This window comes from Neofelis nebulosa, chromosome 8 (assembly GCF_028018385.1).
Source record: "Neofelis nebulosa isolate mNeoNeb1 chromosome 8, mNeoNeb1.pri, whole genome shotgun sequence".
Classification (NCBI taxonomy): Eukaryota; Metazoa; Chordata; class Mammalia; order Carnivora; family Felidae; genus Neofelis; species Neofelis nebulosa.
In genome coordinates, this window is record NC_080789.1 from 39,237,806 (window position 1) to 39,257,109 (window position 19,304).

Consider the following 19,304-nt stretch of genomic DNA (forward strand, 5'->3'; position numbering starts at 1 on the left):
CCCAATATCAAGAGTAGGACACTTAACCAACTAAGCCACTAAGGCACACCCTTTCTTACAGTTATTTTTGAATGAACTGGGTTGTCATATCCCTAAAATGTAGTTTAACACGTTAATGTGGTTTTTTATATTTCCTTTAAATTGATAACTACCATTTTACTGTTTGGCAGCTACCAGGTAGAGAACTGATCTGATTGTTTCAGAATTCTTCTGGCAAGGTATCTTTCTTCATCAGAAAGTATCTGATGTCTGGTTGATTTTAATTGATTGCCCATTAACATTTTAGTAGCAGTAAAATAAAACCTCACAGTCTTAGCACCCTAACATACTAGCTCTTATTACTTAAAATTACCTTCTTTTTTTTTTTTTTTTTTTTTTTAATTTTTTTTTTCAACGTTTTTTATTTATTTTTGGGACAGAGAGAGACAGAGCATGAACGGGGGAGGGGCAGAGAGAGAGGGAGACACAGAATCGGAAACAGGCTCCAGGCTCCGAGCCATCAGCCCAGAGCCTGACGCGGGGCTCGAACTCACGGACCGCAAGATCGTGACCTGGCTGAAGTCGGACGCTTAACCGACTGCGCCGCCCAGGCGCCCCAAAATTACCTTCTTAATAAGTCATCTGTATTAGGAGATTCATAGACAAAACTGTGTTTATTATATAGTATTTCTTTTTCCCCAGTTTTATTCAGATCAGTTCTCCCTTCAGAACTTCACTTTCTGGAATCCTACCCTTAACTACCATTGTAAAGATCCTTCCTGGGATTCATATTGGCAATATTCATCTTTTTAACTTAAGCCTACATTGAATTGTATTCTAATCAGCCATCAAGTACAGGTCTTCTTTCTCCTTTGTAGCCACATTTGAACCTATATCAGATCATATACAAAAAGAACAAAGGGCTTTGTCAAAGAAAGGGTGGTGCATAGTTAGGCAGGTTTTTAATCTCTTGTATTATTAGGCTCCCTCCCCCTTTTTTTATTATCACTTTTTTGGACCTCTGAACCTCCCCACTTTGTAAATTTCTAGTTTCTGTTTTTTGCCATGAAACTGCAGTGCTTAAAAATAATCAGTTCATTATGTGGAATTCATATTTTTATATGAATATGTTTATATTAATAAATAATACTAGCAGCAGCACCATTGATTTTACCTGGTCACTTAGTAACTTCACACATTATTTTTGCTAGGTGACAATATGATAGCCTATATACAAAGATTTCCTCTAATCCTTAGAATAATTCCATAAAGTTTTTTTCTTTAATGTATATTTATTTTTGAGAGCAAGAGAGAGCATGAGCACACGTGCAAGCAGGGGAGGGGCAGACAAAGGGAGACAGGATCCGAAGCAGGCTCTGTGCTGACAGCAAAGAGCCCAGTGTTGGGCTCATTAACCATGAGATCATAACCTGAGCTGAAGTAAGACTCTTAACCAGCTGAGCCACCTACGTGCTACATAATTCTGTAAAGTTTTTATCCCCTATGGGTAAGGTAAGTATGGCTCAAAAAATTTTAATAAATTTATCCTCAGTCACACTGAATATAGCTATACCAATATGCAACTAGGGTGATCTTGTTTTAAAGCCTGTGGCATTTTTTTTTAAGCCTGTGGCATTTTTATAGTGAGCCTGAGCTAGATATCTGTGAATGGAAATTTCCCTTTCCTTTTTTTTCAGTCCTTTAAGGTTTGTTGAGATGTTCAAGGCCTTTCACTAGAATATTCCCATAGTCTGGGATTCTAGGCTTTTAGCCATCTGAGACCTTGATTTTCTATTTGGTGTGCTGTAAACTTCCAAGAAATTTCCAGATGGATGAACTACCTACACGTGATACGATTTCTGCATAAATCTTGCAAGCTTATAGAATCTAACTCTTCTTACTTAATACAATGGACTTCCTATTTTTGCTGCCTCATTATAATTGAGTGTCTAAATAGTTCATTTAACTATTAAAGCACATGTAGCATCATTACAATATAAAATGGAATACCTTCTTTCTTCTGCTAAGGCTCCAGTTTCTTCATCCCTATTGTGAATGTTTCTTACATTTTGTTTTTAGGTAGATGGTCTTTTTTCACCATGTATGCTAACCTACTTAAATTGTGTCATGCGGACAAAATAGACTTCCTCTAAACAGGGTAGGAAAATTCCCACTTAAAAATCAGTTTTCCTTTTGATTTGTTGCTGGGTAGATTTTTCTCAAGGTCATTTTAAATTAGAAAAGCCCTTAAATATTTAAATATCAACTGTTTGAAATATATTTCTACTTTTCTAAAGTAAATTTACAATCTATTTTAGAGTGATGAAAATGAACAAGAGCAACAATCAGATACAGAAGAAGGATCCAACAAGAAAGAAACTCAGGTAAGAAAGCATTATTTTTTTGTGTTTAGAAGCATTCATATTTTTCAAGGATTACTATTTGCTTGTGTTTGTATTTATTCCTGCAAAACTGTTACTGCATACTGTACCTGCATGCTTGGGGATAGTACTCAGCATTTCTCTGGGATCTGGGGTAGACGGACTGGAAAGGACACAAAGAATATTTTAGAGGCAATAGAAATATTCTGGATCCTGATTGTAGTTGTTTTCTGAATATATACAACTGTCAAAACTTATCAAACCATGTACTCTAAGTGGATAGTTTATTGTATGTAAATTAATATTCAAAGTTGAAAACAAAAAGTATCTAAAAGATACCCAGAAGGTGGGTACCTTACCAGACCCAGATTTTACTTTTACTCACCTAAACCAAATGACTGGTACACCATGAGGAAAAGGAAGAATGGAGGTTAACACACTAACAGTATCTTCTACAGTAGACTAGAACAGTGCTTCCACCACTATGCTACTCTCTTTTTAAAACTTGTAGCATCGGGGCGCCTGGGTGGCTCTGTCAGTTGAGCAACCGACTTTGGCTCAGGTCATGATCTCACGGTTTGTGAGTTCAAGCCCCGCGTCATGCTCTGTACTGACAACTCGGAGCCTGTAGCCTGCTTCTGCTTCTGTGTCTCCCTCTCTCTGCCCCTCCCCCACTCGTTCTCTGTCTCTCTCTGTCTCAGAAATAAACATTAAAAAAAAAATTAAAAAAAAAAACACCTTGTAGCATCAGCCCTTACTTTTCTGTGTAAAAGTATTAGCAGCAAAATTCTTCTGTACATTTTCTGAAATAAATAGTGTCATCAACACCTCAATAGTGTGTTTGATGACAGAACTTCCATTAGGGTTCTAGAATCCAAGTTAACTACATTACAAAATGGTGTGTGCCCTGTACATTTTTGCTTCAAATATAAGTAAATTGGATAAGGCCAAAAAGTTCTTAAAAATTCTCAATTGCATATGAAGCTCAAGCTGTCTACCTTCAGTATATAAATTAAAAGAAATTAAGATTAAATTTTATCATAGAAAGCTGCATTACTTTATCATAACATCTGTTACATAGAATTATGTATGATAATTATAACGTTCATTATTTCTAAAAATGGGACTTATGTTGCTTTGGTTATTGTGATTTGCTATCATTAAGTTGTTAGATAATAAAACTTTTACCTTGCAAAGGACATTAGTAGTAAATCAAGAATTTTAAGTATAGGAGTGCCTAGGTGGTTCAGTCTGTTAAGCCTTCGACTTTGGCTCAGGTCACGATCTTGCAGTTCACGCGTTCGAGCCCCGTGTTGGGCTCTCTGCTGAAGGCTCAGAGCCTGGAGTCTGTTTCAGATTCTGTGTCTCCCTCCCTCTCTGCTCCTCCCCTGTTCATGCGCACGCGCACGCTCTTTCTCTCTCTCTCTCTCTCTCAAATAACCATTAAAAAAATTTTTTTTAATAATAAATAAAGAAGAATTTAAGTATAACACTAAGGCAAGAAAAAGAAAAGATTAACAGATTTGATTATTTAAACATGTAAAATTAGAATATGACAGAAAAGATACCCTTATTAAAGTTGAGGCACATTTACTCTGTTTATAAAGTGAATAATCTTAACCCTCTTTTTAACATTTAAAAGATTAGTATTTGTACTATTAAAAGACTCACTTAAAAGGAGAGACAGGATATATGAAATTAGTAAGTTTTATAAAGGAAGAAATATAAATGGCCAGTAAATTTTAAAATGCATTCAATCTTGGGGCGCCTGGGTGGCGCAGTCGGTTAAGCGTCCGACTTCAGCCAGGTCACGATCTCGCGGTCCGTGAGTTCGAGCCCCGCGTCAGGCTCTGGGCTGATGGCTCGGAGCCTGGAGCCTGTTTCCGATTCTGTGTCTCCCTCTCTCTCTGCCCCTCCCCCGTTCATGCTCTGTCTCTCTCTGTCCCAAAAATAAATAAAAAACGTTGAAAAAGAAATTTAAAAAAAAAAAAAAATGCATTCAATCTTAACAACCAAAGACATGACAGTTAAAATAAAAAGTGAAATTAGCAGAAGTTAATAATGCTCAGATTTGGTATGATTACTGTTAAAATAGGCATTTTTATATAAGATTTTGGGACTGTAATAAATTCATTCTTTACTGAGATTAGTTTAACAGTACAAATCAGAAGCTCGCTTACATGTGTATCCAAAAAAGGTTAACAGTAGTTATCTAAGAGGGTTGGAGGCACAGGGAGTTACAGTGAAACTTTTTTACGCTATGGTACTTTTATATGACCTCCTGGCACTGTAATAAGGGTATTTTTACTTTGAAAAAATAATTTTATAACACAGGGAGCAAGGATGTTACTATATGAAATAAGGACATCTACCATTTGAAATAAGCTAGTCATAAAATAGACATACTATGATTCCACTTACATGGGGTATCTAAACTATTCAAACTCTGACAAAGTAGAGTTCTGGTTTCCAGGAGTTGGGGGTAGAAGAATATGGGGAGTTGTTCAATGGGTGTAAATTTTGTTTTGCAAGATAGAAAAGTTCTAGAGATGTGTTGCACAACAATGCGAATATAGTTAACACTATTAAGCCTTACTCCTAAAAGTAGTTTAGATGGTGAATTTTGTGTTATGGGGTTTTTATCCCAATTTTAAGAATGTAAATAATCACCGTGATCAAACGATTTTTAAAGACAAAGAAATGAAATTTGAGTGATTTCTGTGACTGCTTGGAGTTTTTGTTTTTTCTTGAATTTAAATCAGTGAACCAGAGTGCAAATTGGTGAGGTGAGAGGTGATGTTTTCATTTGATATGTACACATGGATATTTTTTTGAATTTGAATAGGATCTCTTGGGCCTTTTTGGTTCTGTTCTTTTTTTTTTTTTTTGAGATATAATTGACATATAATACTGTATTTGTTTCAGGTGTTCAACATAGTGATTCATTATTTGTATATATTACAAAATGATCACAATAAGTCTAATTAACATCCATTCCTACACATAGTTATACATTCTTTTTCTTGTGATGAGAACTTACAAAGTCTATTCTCTTAGCAGTGTATGAATTTGAATCTCTCAAAAATTGAAATTTCACTTCAGAATTGTTAATTGTTATAAAACTAATGAACAAATCAATGAGGTAAAGCATTGTGTGAAAAAAATAGGAAGCAAGTGCAAAATTAAAATTGGGTGAGTTCTTTTTTTAATTTTTTTTAAATGTTTGTTTATTTTTGAGAGAGAGAAAGAGAGACAGAGCATGAGCAAGGGAGGAACAGAGAGAGAGGGAGACACAGAATCCAAAGCAGGCTCCAGGCTCTGAGCTGTCAGCACAGAGCCCGACATGGGCCTCAAACTCACACAGACCATGAGATCATGACCTGGGCTGAAGTTGAGCGTTTAACTGACTGAGCCACCCAGGCGCCCCCTACAATTGGTTTTCAATTTCAATAGACTGGTAAGGCATTTTTGGTCCAAGTTAGACTTTAAATAATCCCAAAAGAACTCAATAATTTTACAGTGCATTCAGAGATAAATATAATGGAAAAATACAATTATCTAAATTCTGAAATTTTACAAACCATTCTTTTTTTTCTTTTTTTTAGCAAACCATTTCTTAATAGTTACCTTACAGAAAATTATAGATTCAGCTAGTGCTTCAGTAGAAAGGGAAAAAAGCTAAGGATGACCACCAAAAAAGCTTTGTCCCCTACTAAGACCCTATTAATCATTTCACTATTTAGATAAGAAAAGTTATGAAACATTGACATAGCATACCACTTACTTGAGAAAATTAAATCCTAATTTCCTATCCCCTAATTGCTAAACTTGGAGGAATTTATAGCTAGATTTCTAGAAAGTAAGTTTTAGGGGCGCCTGGGTGGCTCAGTCGGTTAAGCATCCGACTTCGGCTCAGGTCACGATCTCACAGTCCGTGAGTTCGAGCCCCGCGTCGGGCTCTGTGCTGACAGCTCAGAGCCTGGAGCCTGTTTCAGATTCTGTGTCTCCCTCTCTCTCTGCCCCTCCCCCGTTCATGCTCTGTCTCTCTCTGTCTCAAAAATAAATAAACGTTAAAAAAAAAAAAAAATTAAAAAAAAAAAAGAAAGTAAGTTTTAAACAAAATATGTGTATACTATTATACATAAAATACTTCAAGTATTCATTTGTTTGCTTCTCATGTTATTGCTTCAAAAACAGAAAAATGAGAAAAATAGTTGTTTTGGGATATCATGTAGTTAAACTTTATGTCTCTTAATATAAACATACTACTTTCTCCTGCAGGGTAGGTATAAGTAATAAATATGTGTCTTAGTCTCTCTCTTTTTTTCTTCTAATTAAAAATATTGTATGATGGGGGCGCCTGGGTGGCTCAGTCGGTTGGGCGTCTGACTTCGGCTCAGGTCACGATCTCGCGGTCCGTGAGTTCGAGCCCCGCATCGGGCTTTGGGCTGATGGCTCAGAGCCTGGAGCCTGCTTCCGATTCTGTGTGTCTCCCTCTCTCTCTCTGCCCCTCCCCCGTTCATGCTCTGTCTCTCTCTGTCTCAAAAATAAATAAAACGTTAAAAAAAAAAAAATTAAAAAAAAAATTGTATGATGGTATTTTCAGAAATTCATAAAAGATGACCACAAATTGCCAAGTGTAATTAGTTGCATGGCTATTATGCATGAAAAATACAGTGATTCTGTTCTAGAACTTCTAAGAATAATCACATTACAGTTAAAACATATAGATAGTAAATAGAGAAGTTTAGTAGTGTGACAATAGCATAAATGTTATGTTAAATTTACTTGATCTATCAAGTTGCTTTAATAAAAGTATAGAAATTTAGTATGCCTGTGTTTTTCTCTTTTTTCTAGACGGATTCCATTTCTAGGTATGTTTTATATTTTTACTGACTTTTTTCTTATTTTTATTTTTAGATTTTTATTCCATGTTGCTTTTAGATACTTATGGATTTTGTGAGTTGTTAAGATTATCTGAATAATAAAAATCTGTAGATGTTTAGATGACCTAATAACTGTTACCAGCTTTCTTTGTCAAAGCCTTTACTTCTAGTTAAATAGTCCCAGTAACTCACTAAGAAAGAACATTTTTTCTTAAACCCTTACAACAGTGATAACTTTTTAAGTTTTCCTAATAACAGCAGGGGCTGATGAAACCCACCATAAATTTATTTGATGAGGTATTTTGAATCTTCTCTACAATACCTGCTTTAAACAAAAGAAAACCCGTGAAGACCCTAAAAACTGTCATCTAGCTCAAAATTATTTACCTTTTAGAGAACCTCCACAGTGTCCTTGAGTCTAACCTCCATTCCATTTCTCTTGCCCATAATTGTTAACCAAAGCCTTGTAAAACCAAGAACAAATTTTTGTATACTACACATTTCCATTGAAATATGGAGGCAATAGCTTTTATCAAGAAAAGGTAACCTGAATTCAGAACGAGATAATAAGAGAATTCTTATGTACAAATGAGATATGTTCTTTCTGTTTAGGGCAGACCTATTATCTGTTTGGATAGACTAGTTTATCAAATCTAAAATTTTTAGACAACTGTATGCCACTTAAAGGAAAAGTGCTACCAAAAAGTATAATATACCATCAATTATAAGCCATGTTCTATGTTCTGATTTCAGAGATTTTAAAATGTAAAAAAAATGTACAATTTAAAATTGTTGAAATAATTTATCGTAATGTGAAACCAGTTCTGACTTTTGGATATAGATATATTGAATCTCTTCCTCAAATAATGGAAATGAATAATATTATAAATAACTTTCCACTTATTAAATGTATCATAAAAGTTGATTGATAATAGATGAGGGAGAATGTTATCTGCTGTTTTGGAATATCAAGTTCAAATGTAGTAGGATGCATGTTAATGTGAGCTGTAAAAGCCTTTAATAAAGATTTTGACTTTAATTCATCTTTTAAAGATATGAAACCAGTTCCACATCAGCTAGTGATCGGTATGATTCCTTATTGGGTCGCTCTGGATCATACAGCTACTTAGAAGAAAGAAAACCTTATAGTAGCAGGCTAGAAAAGGACGACTCAACTGACTTTAAAAAGGTACTTGGGTTATTCAGCTATATTTAATAAAAAAAATAATTGTTGATTGATATATTTGATATATTTGTGTTTGGATATTATTCCTGGAACTCATTATGAAATCAGTATCTTGAAACAACTTAATTTTCAGTTTGGGGCACTAAATGGTAGATAGCCTATAAATAAATAGCTGTTTTGTTGTTTTTTTTAAAGGAAAGAGACTTTATTTCACACTTAAGTGTCTCAGGCTAGTATGGTGATACTGTGATTGAGTTGAAAAGAGGCATGGGTATTGGGGATGTTTGTGTGCGCATGCGCACACATTTTTCTTTACCTATTTGTTAATAAGAGGTGGCCAAAAAAAGGGAATAGAGCTTTCCTAGGAGAATAGAGTTTTTCCTAGGTAACTAAAAAACTTGTGGTAGCTTAAGTGCTATTACAGATTAAGGATGGAAGTATTTAGGAAGTAAGTCTTGGAAACTCAACAATCTAGGATTCTATCATAGCTTATATTTTTTGAGCTTAGAATAAACCTGATGAAATTTGTTGGGGGAAAAAGAAGCCTTGTGATACTTGTATGTGTACACCAGCTATTTGGCAGCTATTTGTATCACTTTCTTACAAACTAAGTCAGCAAGAGAAGGAAGGTGGGAGGTCGATTTACATTATGAATAAGATTGTCATTCATTCGATAAAGAATTGAACCCTGAACTGTGCTAAGTGGTGAGTTTCTACTTATCAGCAGTAGATTGAAGATGCTGTCATTACACTTATGGATATCTTCCATGTAGTAGAAGAGAGAGAAGTTATCATACAGTCATACTAGTAAATGTATAATTTGAAAATAGAAACAATTATCCTGAAGTAAGGATCTGTGTTCTAAAAGTGTATAACAAAGGAAAGTTACAGGGCCTAGAAACAGATGTTCTGAAGAAGTGAAATTTCAGAAGTGAATCCCAGAAGGGTGATTAGTTAAACTGGCAGAATGGGACAAAAAAGTTTTCTACATGGGAGTGAACTGCAAAGACATTGACCTGATGGTAGAACAGCACAGGATGCATTGAAGTAATTAAGTTTTCAGTATGGCTAGTAGAGCAGAAGGGATGGAGGTGTGACATTGCAGTTAGGTGTGCACGTCAGGACCAGACCATACCTGTTTTACAGGGTGTTTTAAAACAGACCATACCTGTTTTACAGGGTGTTTTAAGGATATCTTCATACTGAGGACCCTGAGAAGCTATTCAAGGGTTTCTAATGTCTGAGGGTTAATGGAATGGTTGGCATATGAAATTGAGATTGTAATTTGGAAAAGTTAACTCTTGCTGCTAATAGAACAAATTAGAAAGAGGTCAGGAAAACAGTTTTAATATTAAAATAGTCTAATAAGAGATGATTTTAGCCATCTGTAGTGGTAGTAGTAGAGATGAAGGGGAAAGAAGTAGTAGATTCAAGTGTTACGAAAGTATTCAAGAAATATTTCACTTTCCTTTAAATTTCATTAAAGGAAAAATACATTCATTAAATGATAAATACAACTGATGCTCCGTCTCAGTGTCAGGAATTCAAGAGAGAATGGTAGGCAGAGAGGTTTACAGACCCCAAATGAAGATCACTTGGAAGCTGTTCAACCCTTAGCTGTAACTGTCGTTGGTCTGTAGATATGTAGTCCCTCTTTATCATATAACTGCATTTTTTTTAATGGAAATAGAAAAGTTAGATTTTTTAGTGATGTCTTAAATTTGTAACATGATCTAATTTGTTAAAGAGTTTATATGGACAAACACCTGCATAGCATAACCAAAAATTTCTGCCTTGCAACCACAAAGCATTAAAATACTTTTTTAATGTCTCCTTTAATGGCTTCTATCTCTTATTAATCTCTCTGTTTCAATATTGCAAATAATCAATGTGAAATCTTAAAATATTAGGAGAGCAGAAAAGTAATTTGTTCTACCCTAATTTTTACAGCTTTATGAACAAATTCTAGCTGAAAATGAAAAGCTGAAAGCACAGCTACATGATACGAATATGGAACTGACAGATCTTAAATTACAATTGGAAAAGGCCACCCAGGTTTGTACCTTTTTCTGTTCGTTACCCTGAAGGTAATAGTTGTGATTTATTCTGTCTAAAAAACTGGACTGAAATATTCTCAGATGTTTCTTTGAAAGATAAGTTTGGTTACTGATAATAGCTTATCAGTAAGAAGGAATCAAGATCATACAGTTTAATGATGACTTCATTTTACTTCTTTCTAGAACGAATTAACAATACAGAAGTATAGGGGTACCTGGGTGGCTCAGTTGGTTAATTTGACACTTAGTCTCTGGTCATGATCTCAGTCATGAGATAGAGCCCCGTGTCGGATGCTGTCAGTGCAGAGCCCACTTGGGATTCTCTCTTTCCCTCTCTTTCTCTGCCCCTACACCATGCGTGCACAGCGTGTACTCTCTCTTTCTCAAAATAAATAAACTTAAACACACACACACACACACACACACACATACACACACACACACACACACACACACACACACACACACAGATGTATAGCCTTGTAGTGGAAAGTTGAGGTGTTTTTAAGCCTTTTAATGCTTATGTTGTGATACATACAGGGCTTAAATGCTTATTTCCAGAATACCAAATGTAGCAGGGTTTTAAAAGCATCTGTACAGAATCTTCTTAAGGCCGTAAAATAATTTTGTAATCACTGTTTTTTAATTTAATGTTTTATTTATTTTTGAAAGAAACAGAGTGATAGTGGGGGAGGGGCTGAGAGAGAGGGAGACACAGAATATGAAACAGGCTCCAGGCTCTGAGCTGTCCACACAGAGCCCAGGGTGTGGGGCTCGAGCTCACGAACTGTGAGACCACGACCTGAGCCGAAGTCTGGCCCTTAACCAACTGAGCCACCCAGGCACCCCTATAATCACTTTTATTCATTATAAATATTTTCTGTTTGTTCCTTAAAAAGTAATTTGATATAATAATGCTGGGATGAGATAGTTTGTCGTTAACGCTTTTTACCTACCTTCTATGCAGCAGCCTACATGAGACCATTTTAGACAAGAAAATTGGGATAGCTGAACAAAATTCACAGCTGTATATATGATGTAGGATACATTTGATCTAGGAATTGTTTCCTAAGCTTTTTTCATGGAATACTATAATTGTGGGAGATAGTGATAGACACATTCCTTCCTCATTCTCTACCTGTTCTCATTCAAAGAGAAAAGTTTTGTAACCCAAGAATCTTGGGAAATACTATACTACATCTTAGAAGTTGTATAGGATACTATTCATGTGTTAAAAGCCTCTAAGGGGTCCCATAATTTTTAAGAAAACAAACTTGTTTAATTTTAACATGAGACCTTCTAGTATAAACACATTTCTGCAGTACAACTTTTGGAATCCAGTTTGAAGTCACTGATCTAAAAATGGCATCTCCAGTTGTATAAATGAGACTGTATACTTTCATTGGTCATTCTTTTATACTTTTTTGTAATTTTTTAAGTTCTCTATGTGAACTTCTACTTGTTACTAGGTCCCTTCTTGTTGTTGTTAACCACTATTACATTGTGAAGCAATTGGCAATGCACAGTGGAGGCTTTGCTAAAATTCCAGGAGTTAAGATAACCTTATGAGGTTATTCAGCTCTGCAGATTCCATCAGTTGATGAGGGTTTACTATAAGGATATACAGAGAAGTAAGTCAGAGCAAGAACACATTTCACAGTGAGGTGTCATAAAAACTTAGAATGTCATACAAGTTACAACTTGCTGGTTTATGCTTAGGCTTTATGGTAAACTGGAAAGTCATCTTTCTTTGGGTTGCATTAGTAGCTTTGTGAGCCTCCTCATATAAAAATATCATAACTAGTTTTCTGAAAATAGCTTTAGCTCTAGAGATTTGATCATAATGTTTTCCAAATAAAAATGTTCACTGCTTTAAAAAGAAAAAAAGCTCACTGCTTTCTACAGCAGTGTCCTGTAACTGGTGAGTCAACTAATCTGTGTTTTTACTGCTTACTACCTTCTCTGTTTTTCTGCTCTCTGCATTACCCTGTTGTCATTTCATTCTTCCTATATGTCTCTCATTCGAATTCTACAAGAGAGGAGAACTGATAGAATTAGCCAGTTATTATCAGCATGGAGCAGGCCTGTTACAGCTCACGGTCTTGTTAGTGAAAAGTCCAATTTCATAGGACAGTGGACAACCTATAGCAAGTTGCCTTTGGGTCCTGTACCAATTTCTGATCCTGTGGACTGTGGCCAGAAAAGTCACTGGATTAAAAAGTATGACAGCTTCTGCCTTAGCACACATTCTGAGTACCATGCCCAGTATACTGAATGAATAATGGGAAGGGTAATTCAGAGTTTAAGACATCGGTAAGTATTCAGAGTTACTATCTTAGTTGGAAAACCTATGTTAATGTTATTTGTAAAATTTAAGGATATATGTAAAAGCAGAACTGATAAACATTAAGGTTTTTGTTCAACTCTGGAGTATTTATCCTGAATATTTAAGTCTACTATGAATCATTCCACCTGATTTTTTAATTTTCTTTTTTAAGCATTACTTCCATAACATAGTGGTGGCAGTTTGATAGTTGCATGGAGTTTTTTCCAAGGGATATCATCCTATTAATCATATGTTTGATAATAGTTGGCCAAGGGACTCTAGAATCTTTAAGTCCCATCTTAGTCCAGCCACCCTCCTCCATGTAGTCTCCAACAGAGGGAAATAGGCTGATTTACCAAAAACTGGTTTGATGAATATTTTGTCAAATGTCATTTCACTAGATTTAGTAATTATGATTTTAACAGCTTATAAACTATAAGATTTACCAGAAATATTAACTAGTTAATAAAATTGATTTTTAACATAAGAAATTAGCACATAAATCATAAAGTTGCTAAAATGTCCCTATATGAAGAAAACTCCTCAATAAAATGCCAATTTTCCATCTAAACTTTTATTAACTTACATATAATGGCATTGTTTCAGCTATTTCTGATTTCTTTCGGGTGCTTTTGAATGCCATTTTTAAATTTTTCAGTCTTTTTCTTTTTCTTTCTTTTTTTTTTTTTTTAAAGTAATCGCTACAGAACTCAAACCCACGACCCTGACACCAAGAGTCACATGCTCTCCTGAATGAGCCAGCCAGATGCCCCTACATCTTTCAGTCATTTAAATATTTTTAGGATTCATTTGCAGATCTTCAAGGGGCACATTATATTAGCCTTTGTTTTGTATTTCTAGCAATTAAAATATAAATTTAAAAACAAAAAGAAATCAGAATTAGTTGAAAAGTTTTTATATTTGATGCATATATATTTTATATTTGATTTCTAACAATAAGTAATGAAAATGTCGACTTTTCTTTTTCCAGAGAGAGTAAGCACAAAAGCATAAAACCATTTAAAACAACAGAGAGAGGGAAGGATACCCAGCTATGATTAGATCTTTAAATTTTATATACCATAACCACAAAAAAAGAAATTGTGATAAAAGGATCAAAAAGTAACGGTTGCAAGTCTTAATAATACTAAAGCATGAATACTGAAAGGGCTGACAGAACAGAAAATTGTATAAAGAAACATTTAGGGGTGCCTGACTGGCTCAGTTAGTAGAGCTTGCAACTCTTGATTTTGGAGTTGTAAATTCAATCCCTGTGTTGAGTGTAGAGATTACTTAAAAATAAAATCTTTAAAAAGAAAAAAAAAAAACGTTTAATGATGAAATACATTTTTAAGTAAATTTTGTAGTTAATAGTCATAAAAGAGCATTCTTGTTAATAAAGTTGCCAAAAAACAGGGCACCTGGGTGGCGCAGTCCATTGAGCATCCGACTTCAGCTCTCTTTCTCTCTCTCAAAAATAAAATAAACATTTAAAAAAAGTTGTCAAAAACTATTTTTGGGGGCACCTGGTTGGTTCAGTCGATTAAGCGGCCGACTTTGGCTCAGGTCATGATCTCATGGTTCGTGGGTTTGAACCCAACATCAGGCTCTGCGCTGACAGTTGAGAACCTGGAGCCTGCTTCAGATTTTGTGTCTCCCTCTCTCTCTCTCTCTCCCTCCCCTGCTTGTACACTCTCTTTCTCAAAAATAAATGAATAAACATTAAAAAAAAAAAAAAACACTTCTAGTAATTGATAAGATTGATTATTCAGCAAATTCACTTTTGGGAAGTGAGCCATTTGATGAGTTGTTGGTTGTTTTTTTTTTTTTTTTTCCGGCAAAGTGACCAGGAATCCCAAGGGAGATAAATGTACAGAAGTCAGTGTAAGAAAGAACTAGGATAGAACTTGTTTTTTAACTGGGTCTTTTACTCAGTATTCATATGCAGAGCTTTGTGGTGTTACATGCACCATATGACTTAAAATCCCAAGGGTCCTTTCCATCCCCCAAATCTCAGGGGACTTTGTCAACTTTGAGTTGATCACATTGTACAGGAAGCAGGAAAATGAGTCCTAAGTTCACCAGGAGAAGAAAAGCTATATAGCTAGGATTTCTTCTAAGTGACCAGGAGTATGAACCTTACTTACCAATTTTGGAACATGGGTGATTGTTAACAAAAACTCTAGAGAGAGAGAGTGGGCAAGACTAAGCTGGGAGAGAAAACAAAATTTAGGCCAGTTCACTGGTTTGTCTGCATGGATATTTCACTCAATCTAGTCCGAACTACATTTCAGTCAAGGTCTTAGAATTTGACCATTCGGATTAGCCACTCCTCCTGGTGGTGTAGGAAAGGAGAGAGTTTGAGCATTGGAGGAGAAACTGGAGGATGTTTTTGGTGTTGTTCCACAGTTCTCCTCCTTCCTTACCCCGTACTATACTATGTAAAGACCTGAGGAAAGTGGAATGTAGTCCGTGAGAGCTGTGGACACCATTCTGTTTCTAAGCATTCCTTTAACTTTTTATTGTTTCAATACAAAACTGATTTTTATTTGTACCTGTGTATTCCTCTACCTGAATAGTGTGACTTATTTGAATACCACTAGAGGAGAGCTACTGTGGTCCTCCTCCACTACCACCCCCCACCTTTACTGTACTTAGATCCCTTTTATATTTCTTACTTTGTTACAGAGGCAAGAAAGGTTTGCTGATCGGTCACTATTGGAAATGGAAAAAAGGGTAAGTGTCCATTTTATTGAGTAAGTAATCTTTTTCCCCTTTTATTGTTTTATATAAGCAGTAGTGGAGGATTTTTTTCTTTTAGTTTTGGCTTTATGGTTGATAGTTTTAATTAGTGTAGATTAATGTTAATTTAATTAGGAATGTTTTCTGGTTTAGCTTCTTTATACAGTTCTATGGGATCTCTGTAGGTGTGAAATAACCCTGCCTCTGTAGGTGTTAAGACTTAATTTACCATGTTATTCCTTTAATGGATTAAAAAAAATCTTTGCCTTCATTCTGAAATGTACACATTGTGGTAATGAATCTGATGTTTTTGATATGCCATTTATCTCCTTTGGTTTTCTGTGGTGATATACTTAAAACATTTTGATCATGTATACATTTAGTTTAATTGTTTGCAAAATTTAAAGTTTATAAAGATTCTAAGAACATCAAATTTTAAAATTCTTTTTAAATTAATGATGCTTTACTTAATTTTGAATTTAAATATTTAACTTAAATAGGATATTTTAAACAAAAAAATGATTAGAAAAGCCTTTTTGCTCTTTTTTGTCTCTCTGTAATTTTTTAGCTGGCTGTGATAATAGTCACGTGTATTTCTTCATTTATTGTTATTGCTCAAGGGTCTTACAGTGGCCATAGGAATAACTCTACAAGTTTAGTTTGAGCAGTTCAGAATGTATAAATGATCAAAAGTTAAAGGAAAATGCCCAAAAAGTGTCTGTCTGTTCACGTGAGCTGTGGTTAGAGAAGTTATATCCTGGGTAGCTGTGATCTCTAAGTCAAAGAATAAATAATCAGGAGCAGTTGATAAAACATTTTCTTCCATTCCATTATAAAAATAGCCAATTTACCTTTTTGACCAAAAACAAAAAAGAGAGAGAGAGAGAAATGATGTCTGTCCTTTTTTATTCTTGGCTTGCACATACATGATACATATATTCATACTCTGACTCCTTTGCCTGCCTGTCAAATGCAGATAAATTACTGAGTAGCTAATCTGCTTCCATTTTAACAGACATTAGTAATCATAGTATTAATAATAACTGCTAGCATTTATTCAGTGTACCAGGCAGGCACTGGGCTAAGCACTTTACATACATTTTCTCGTAACCATACTTTTTAATGTTAATAAGTTTGCCAAACAGAAGAAATTGCCTGCATCTTTATAATTGCTATTTTGGTGATAAGACAGATATAGACAAGTGTTCTTGTCTTCTTTACCAGAAAATAGTTAAAATCTTGAAGATACCTAATAAAATTAAGGATGATGGGGCAGAAGGAAATAGGCTATTTATGATACTTCACCAAGTTACGAGGATCAAATATGACACTATATATCCTAGTGTTTTGGGAAATGCATTGGTTTTTATGAATTAGTCATGGCTGTATTACTAACTAGCAGAAAGTCCTATTCATAGGAAATAACATTTTTGTCTATGTAATAGTGTTTAAACAAGTTAAAAATAGAATAACATGGTACTTAAAAGACTATGAGTAGGATCCTATTTTTTTTTTTTTACATCATATAACCTAAAACATTAACATTTACAGTAAATGTACTGCTTTACTAAATATCAACATTAATTATTAATCTGGGAAAGAATGTCTTGGGAATTCATAGTGATTAAACTAAATTTAAATGGTTTGTATCTGAAAGGTGACCGGCAAGAGTCAGTATCTTCTGGGCGGTATGACCTAACCAAAGTTTTACAGCACATTAATTACTGCTGCTTGCTTTTTGCATAACACCCTAGAATGCTTATTATTTAAGGCAGAATAAAACAGTACACTGCAGTAACGTATTGTATGTTGCCTTTGCCTGTCACTCTTTGAAAGGAGGAACATGAAAATACATGCTGCAGCTGCTGCTTCATTAGAGTCACGGCATCAGTGCTGCACACAGTACCAAGCTCAGTACAAAACTGTAAAGCCAACTGGATAAATAATGGCTAGTAAACCTTGCAGGTGGAGGAGATGAACTTCTCTTAGATCCTTTTGAAAGTTTACACATATTTTAGGCATGTTTGCTTCTTGCGTTTCTGCTTCTGTCACTGTAGAATAATTGCATCTATGTGTGGGGTTTTTTTTCCTCTCTACATAATCCTCAGTCTTGAGTATTGGTTTATTCTATGCCTAAGTTTAAATGAACTGAAAAAACAGTTTGAACATGTTATGTAGCATCTTACCTTAAAGTCAAAGCTTTAAAGAAAGAGCTTTTAGAAATTAATAAAAATAATAATCTTCATATTTATTTCTTGAAAGAAATTTGGAAAGCTCTTTGCACATCACTGGCATCACATCTTTTTCCACACTGCTCCTGATTTGATTTTTGACTCTAAAGTGTCACTATTTCACAACTTAGAGAATTAAGAATATAATAATTATGTGATAAATATTGGTACCTTAAATTGATCTAGGAACGAAGAGCTCTAGAAAGAAGAATATCTGAAATGGAAGAAGAGCTCAAAGTAAGTAAACCATGCTACTACTTACGAGAGACCGTGCTGTTTACGAACTTAAATTTTACAGAACTAATAACATACTGTGTTCACATTAATTGTTCTCAACACTGATTGTGTAATTTGTGAATTATCCATGTGCCGTGCTTCTCTTTATTCCTAAATCTAGGTTTTAGGTGAGCTAGGAGAACATTTATAATTCAAATCTTTTTGTTAATCAATTTTTATGGCTGTTTTGATAGTCAGGTGTAGAAGAAATTAGACAATAATGACTGTAAGATTTGGGATTTAGTATTTATTCTTCACATTTCACATACTCTGTTTCTTGGAGAGTAAATGGTGGAGTGGGGATCGATACAAAAGTGTTTTCCTTTGAAAATAAAGGACTTTACGGTAGTGGGCCAGCAGAGCTTTATTTTATGGAACTCTGAATTTCCTGTAGAAGTAACAATTTGTTTTGAATGTTGGAAGGAACACTTCTTGCAGAGGGAACAAAAATAGCACAGTTAATTGGTTACCTTTTATCATATTGTCTTGCATAAAATATCTTTATCACATTATGAATTAATGAACTGATACTTATGAAAATGTGCCTATAGAATTAGACTGTCAAGATTTAATTATTGTATTGCTGAATTTGGTTCTTTGTTAGAATATTATTACTGAATGACTTTGGAGACAAATTTTTTGGATTTTGTTTGTTTATGTATTTTGTTTGATATGGAATTTTAGGACTACACTATTTACCTTTGTGAATCTCATGGAATATCCTTTTAAGACTCTTAATTTTTTTTCCTTTTATATTCATTTATCTGTGATTCTTTGTATTTTTATTGTCCTCTTTTCCATTTTCTTATTTTTTTATTTTCTATTTCTTTATGTTCTAATTCCTGCAGAACCTGCACCAAATAAAGCAAATTCAGACTCTGAGAGAGTTAAATGAACGACTGCTGACTGAGAATAGGGCCTTGACAAGAGTGGTAGCCAAGCGCTCAGGGTTCTGTAGGCAACTGCAGTCTGTGAACCTATAACTTGTAGTTTCATCATTTCTTCTTGGTAGAGCCAGGCAGGTGTTTTTGTATTAGTAAGCGTGTCTTGAGCTCACTTTTACAAATTAATGCCATTGTGTCTGTAGCTTATCATATAACTGTTAATTATGCATGGCTTCTCAGAATGTTAGAAAGTGTCACTAATTGTATATTCTGACTGATAACCTACAGTGAATTTAGAGAACGGTTTAGGGATTTAAAGACTTGTCTGCACTTTTGCAAAAGCTTGTGCACATTTT

The 19,304-nt window shown here is 34.7% G+C and overlaps 1 protein-coding gene and 1 long non-coding RNA gene across 9 annotated transcripts in view; one reads left to right on the forward strand and one right to left on the reverse strand.

Moving 5' to 3' along the window:
* PPP1R12A (protein phosphatase 1 regulatory subunit 12A) overlaps window positions 1-19,304 on the forward strand; it is a 161,343-nt gene that overhangs the window by 138,599 nt on the left and 3,440 nt on the right. For 3 of the 8 annotated variants that reach the window (XM_058741924.1, XM_058741930.1, XM_058741929.1), the window contains 7 exons: window positions 2,298-2,363; window positions 7,218-7,234; window positions 8,300-8,435; window positions 10,383-10,487; window positions 15,504-15,551; window positions 17,975-18,025; window positions 18,913-19,082. In XM_058741924.1, coding sequence (XP_058597907.1) covers window positions 2,298-2,363; window positions 7,218-7,234; window positions 8,300-8,435; window positions 10,383-10,487; window positions 15,504-15,551; window positions 17,975-18,025; window positions 18,913-19,047 — 558 coding nt within the window. In that variant the 3' untranslated portion in view covers window positions 19,048-19,082. Of the gene's footprint in view, window positions 1-2,297; window positions 2,364-7,217; window positions 7,235-8,299; window positions 8,436-10,382; window positions 10,488-15,503; window positions 15,552-17,214; window positions 17,246-17,974; window positions 18,026-18,912; window positions 19,083-19,304 lie in introns of those variants that run through there. The other 5 variants (XM_058741926.1, XM_058741931.1, XM_058741928.1 and 2 more) reach the window with 4 other exon arrangements.
* Window positions 224-733, reverse strand: LOC131519168 (uncharacterized). Its single transcript, XR_009265506.1, has 2 exons — window positions 606-733; window positions 224-352 (listed from the first exon to the last, which is right to left on the reverse strand). It is a non-coding gene; the product is annotated as an uncharacterized LOC131519168 (long non-coding RNA).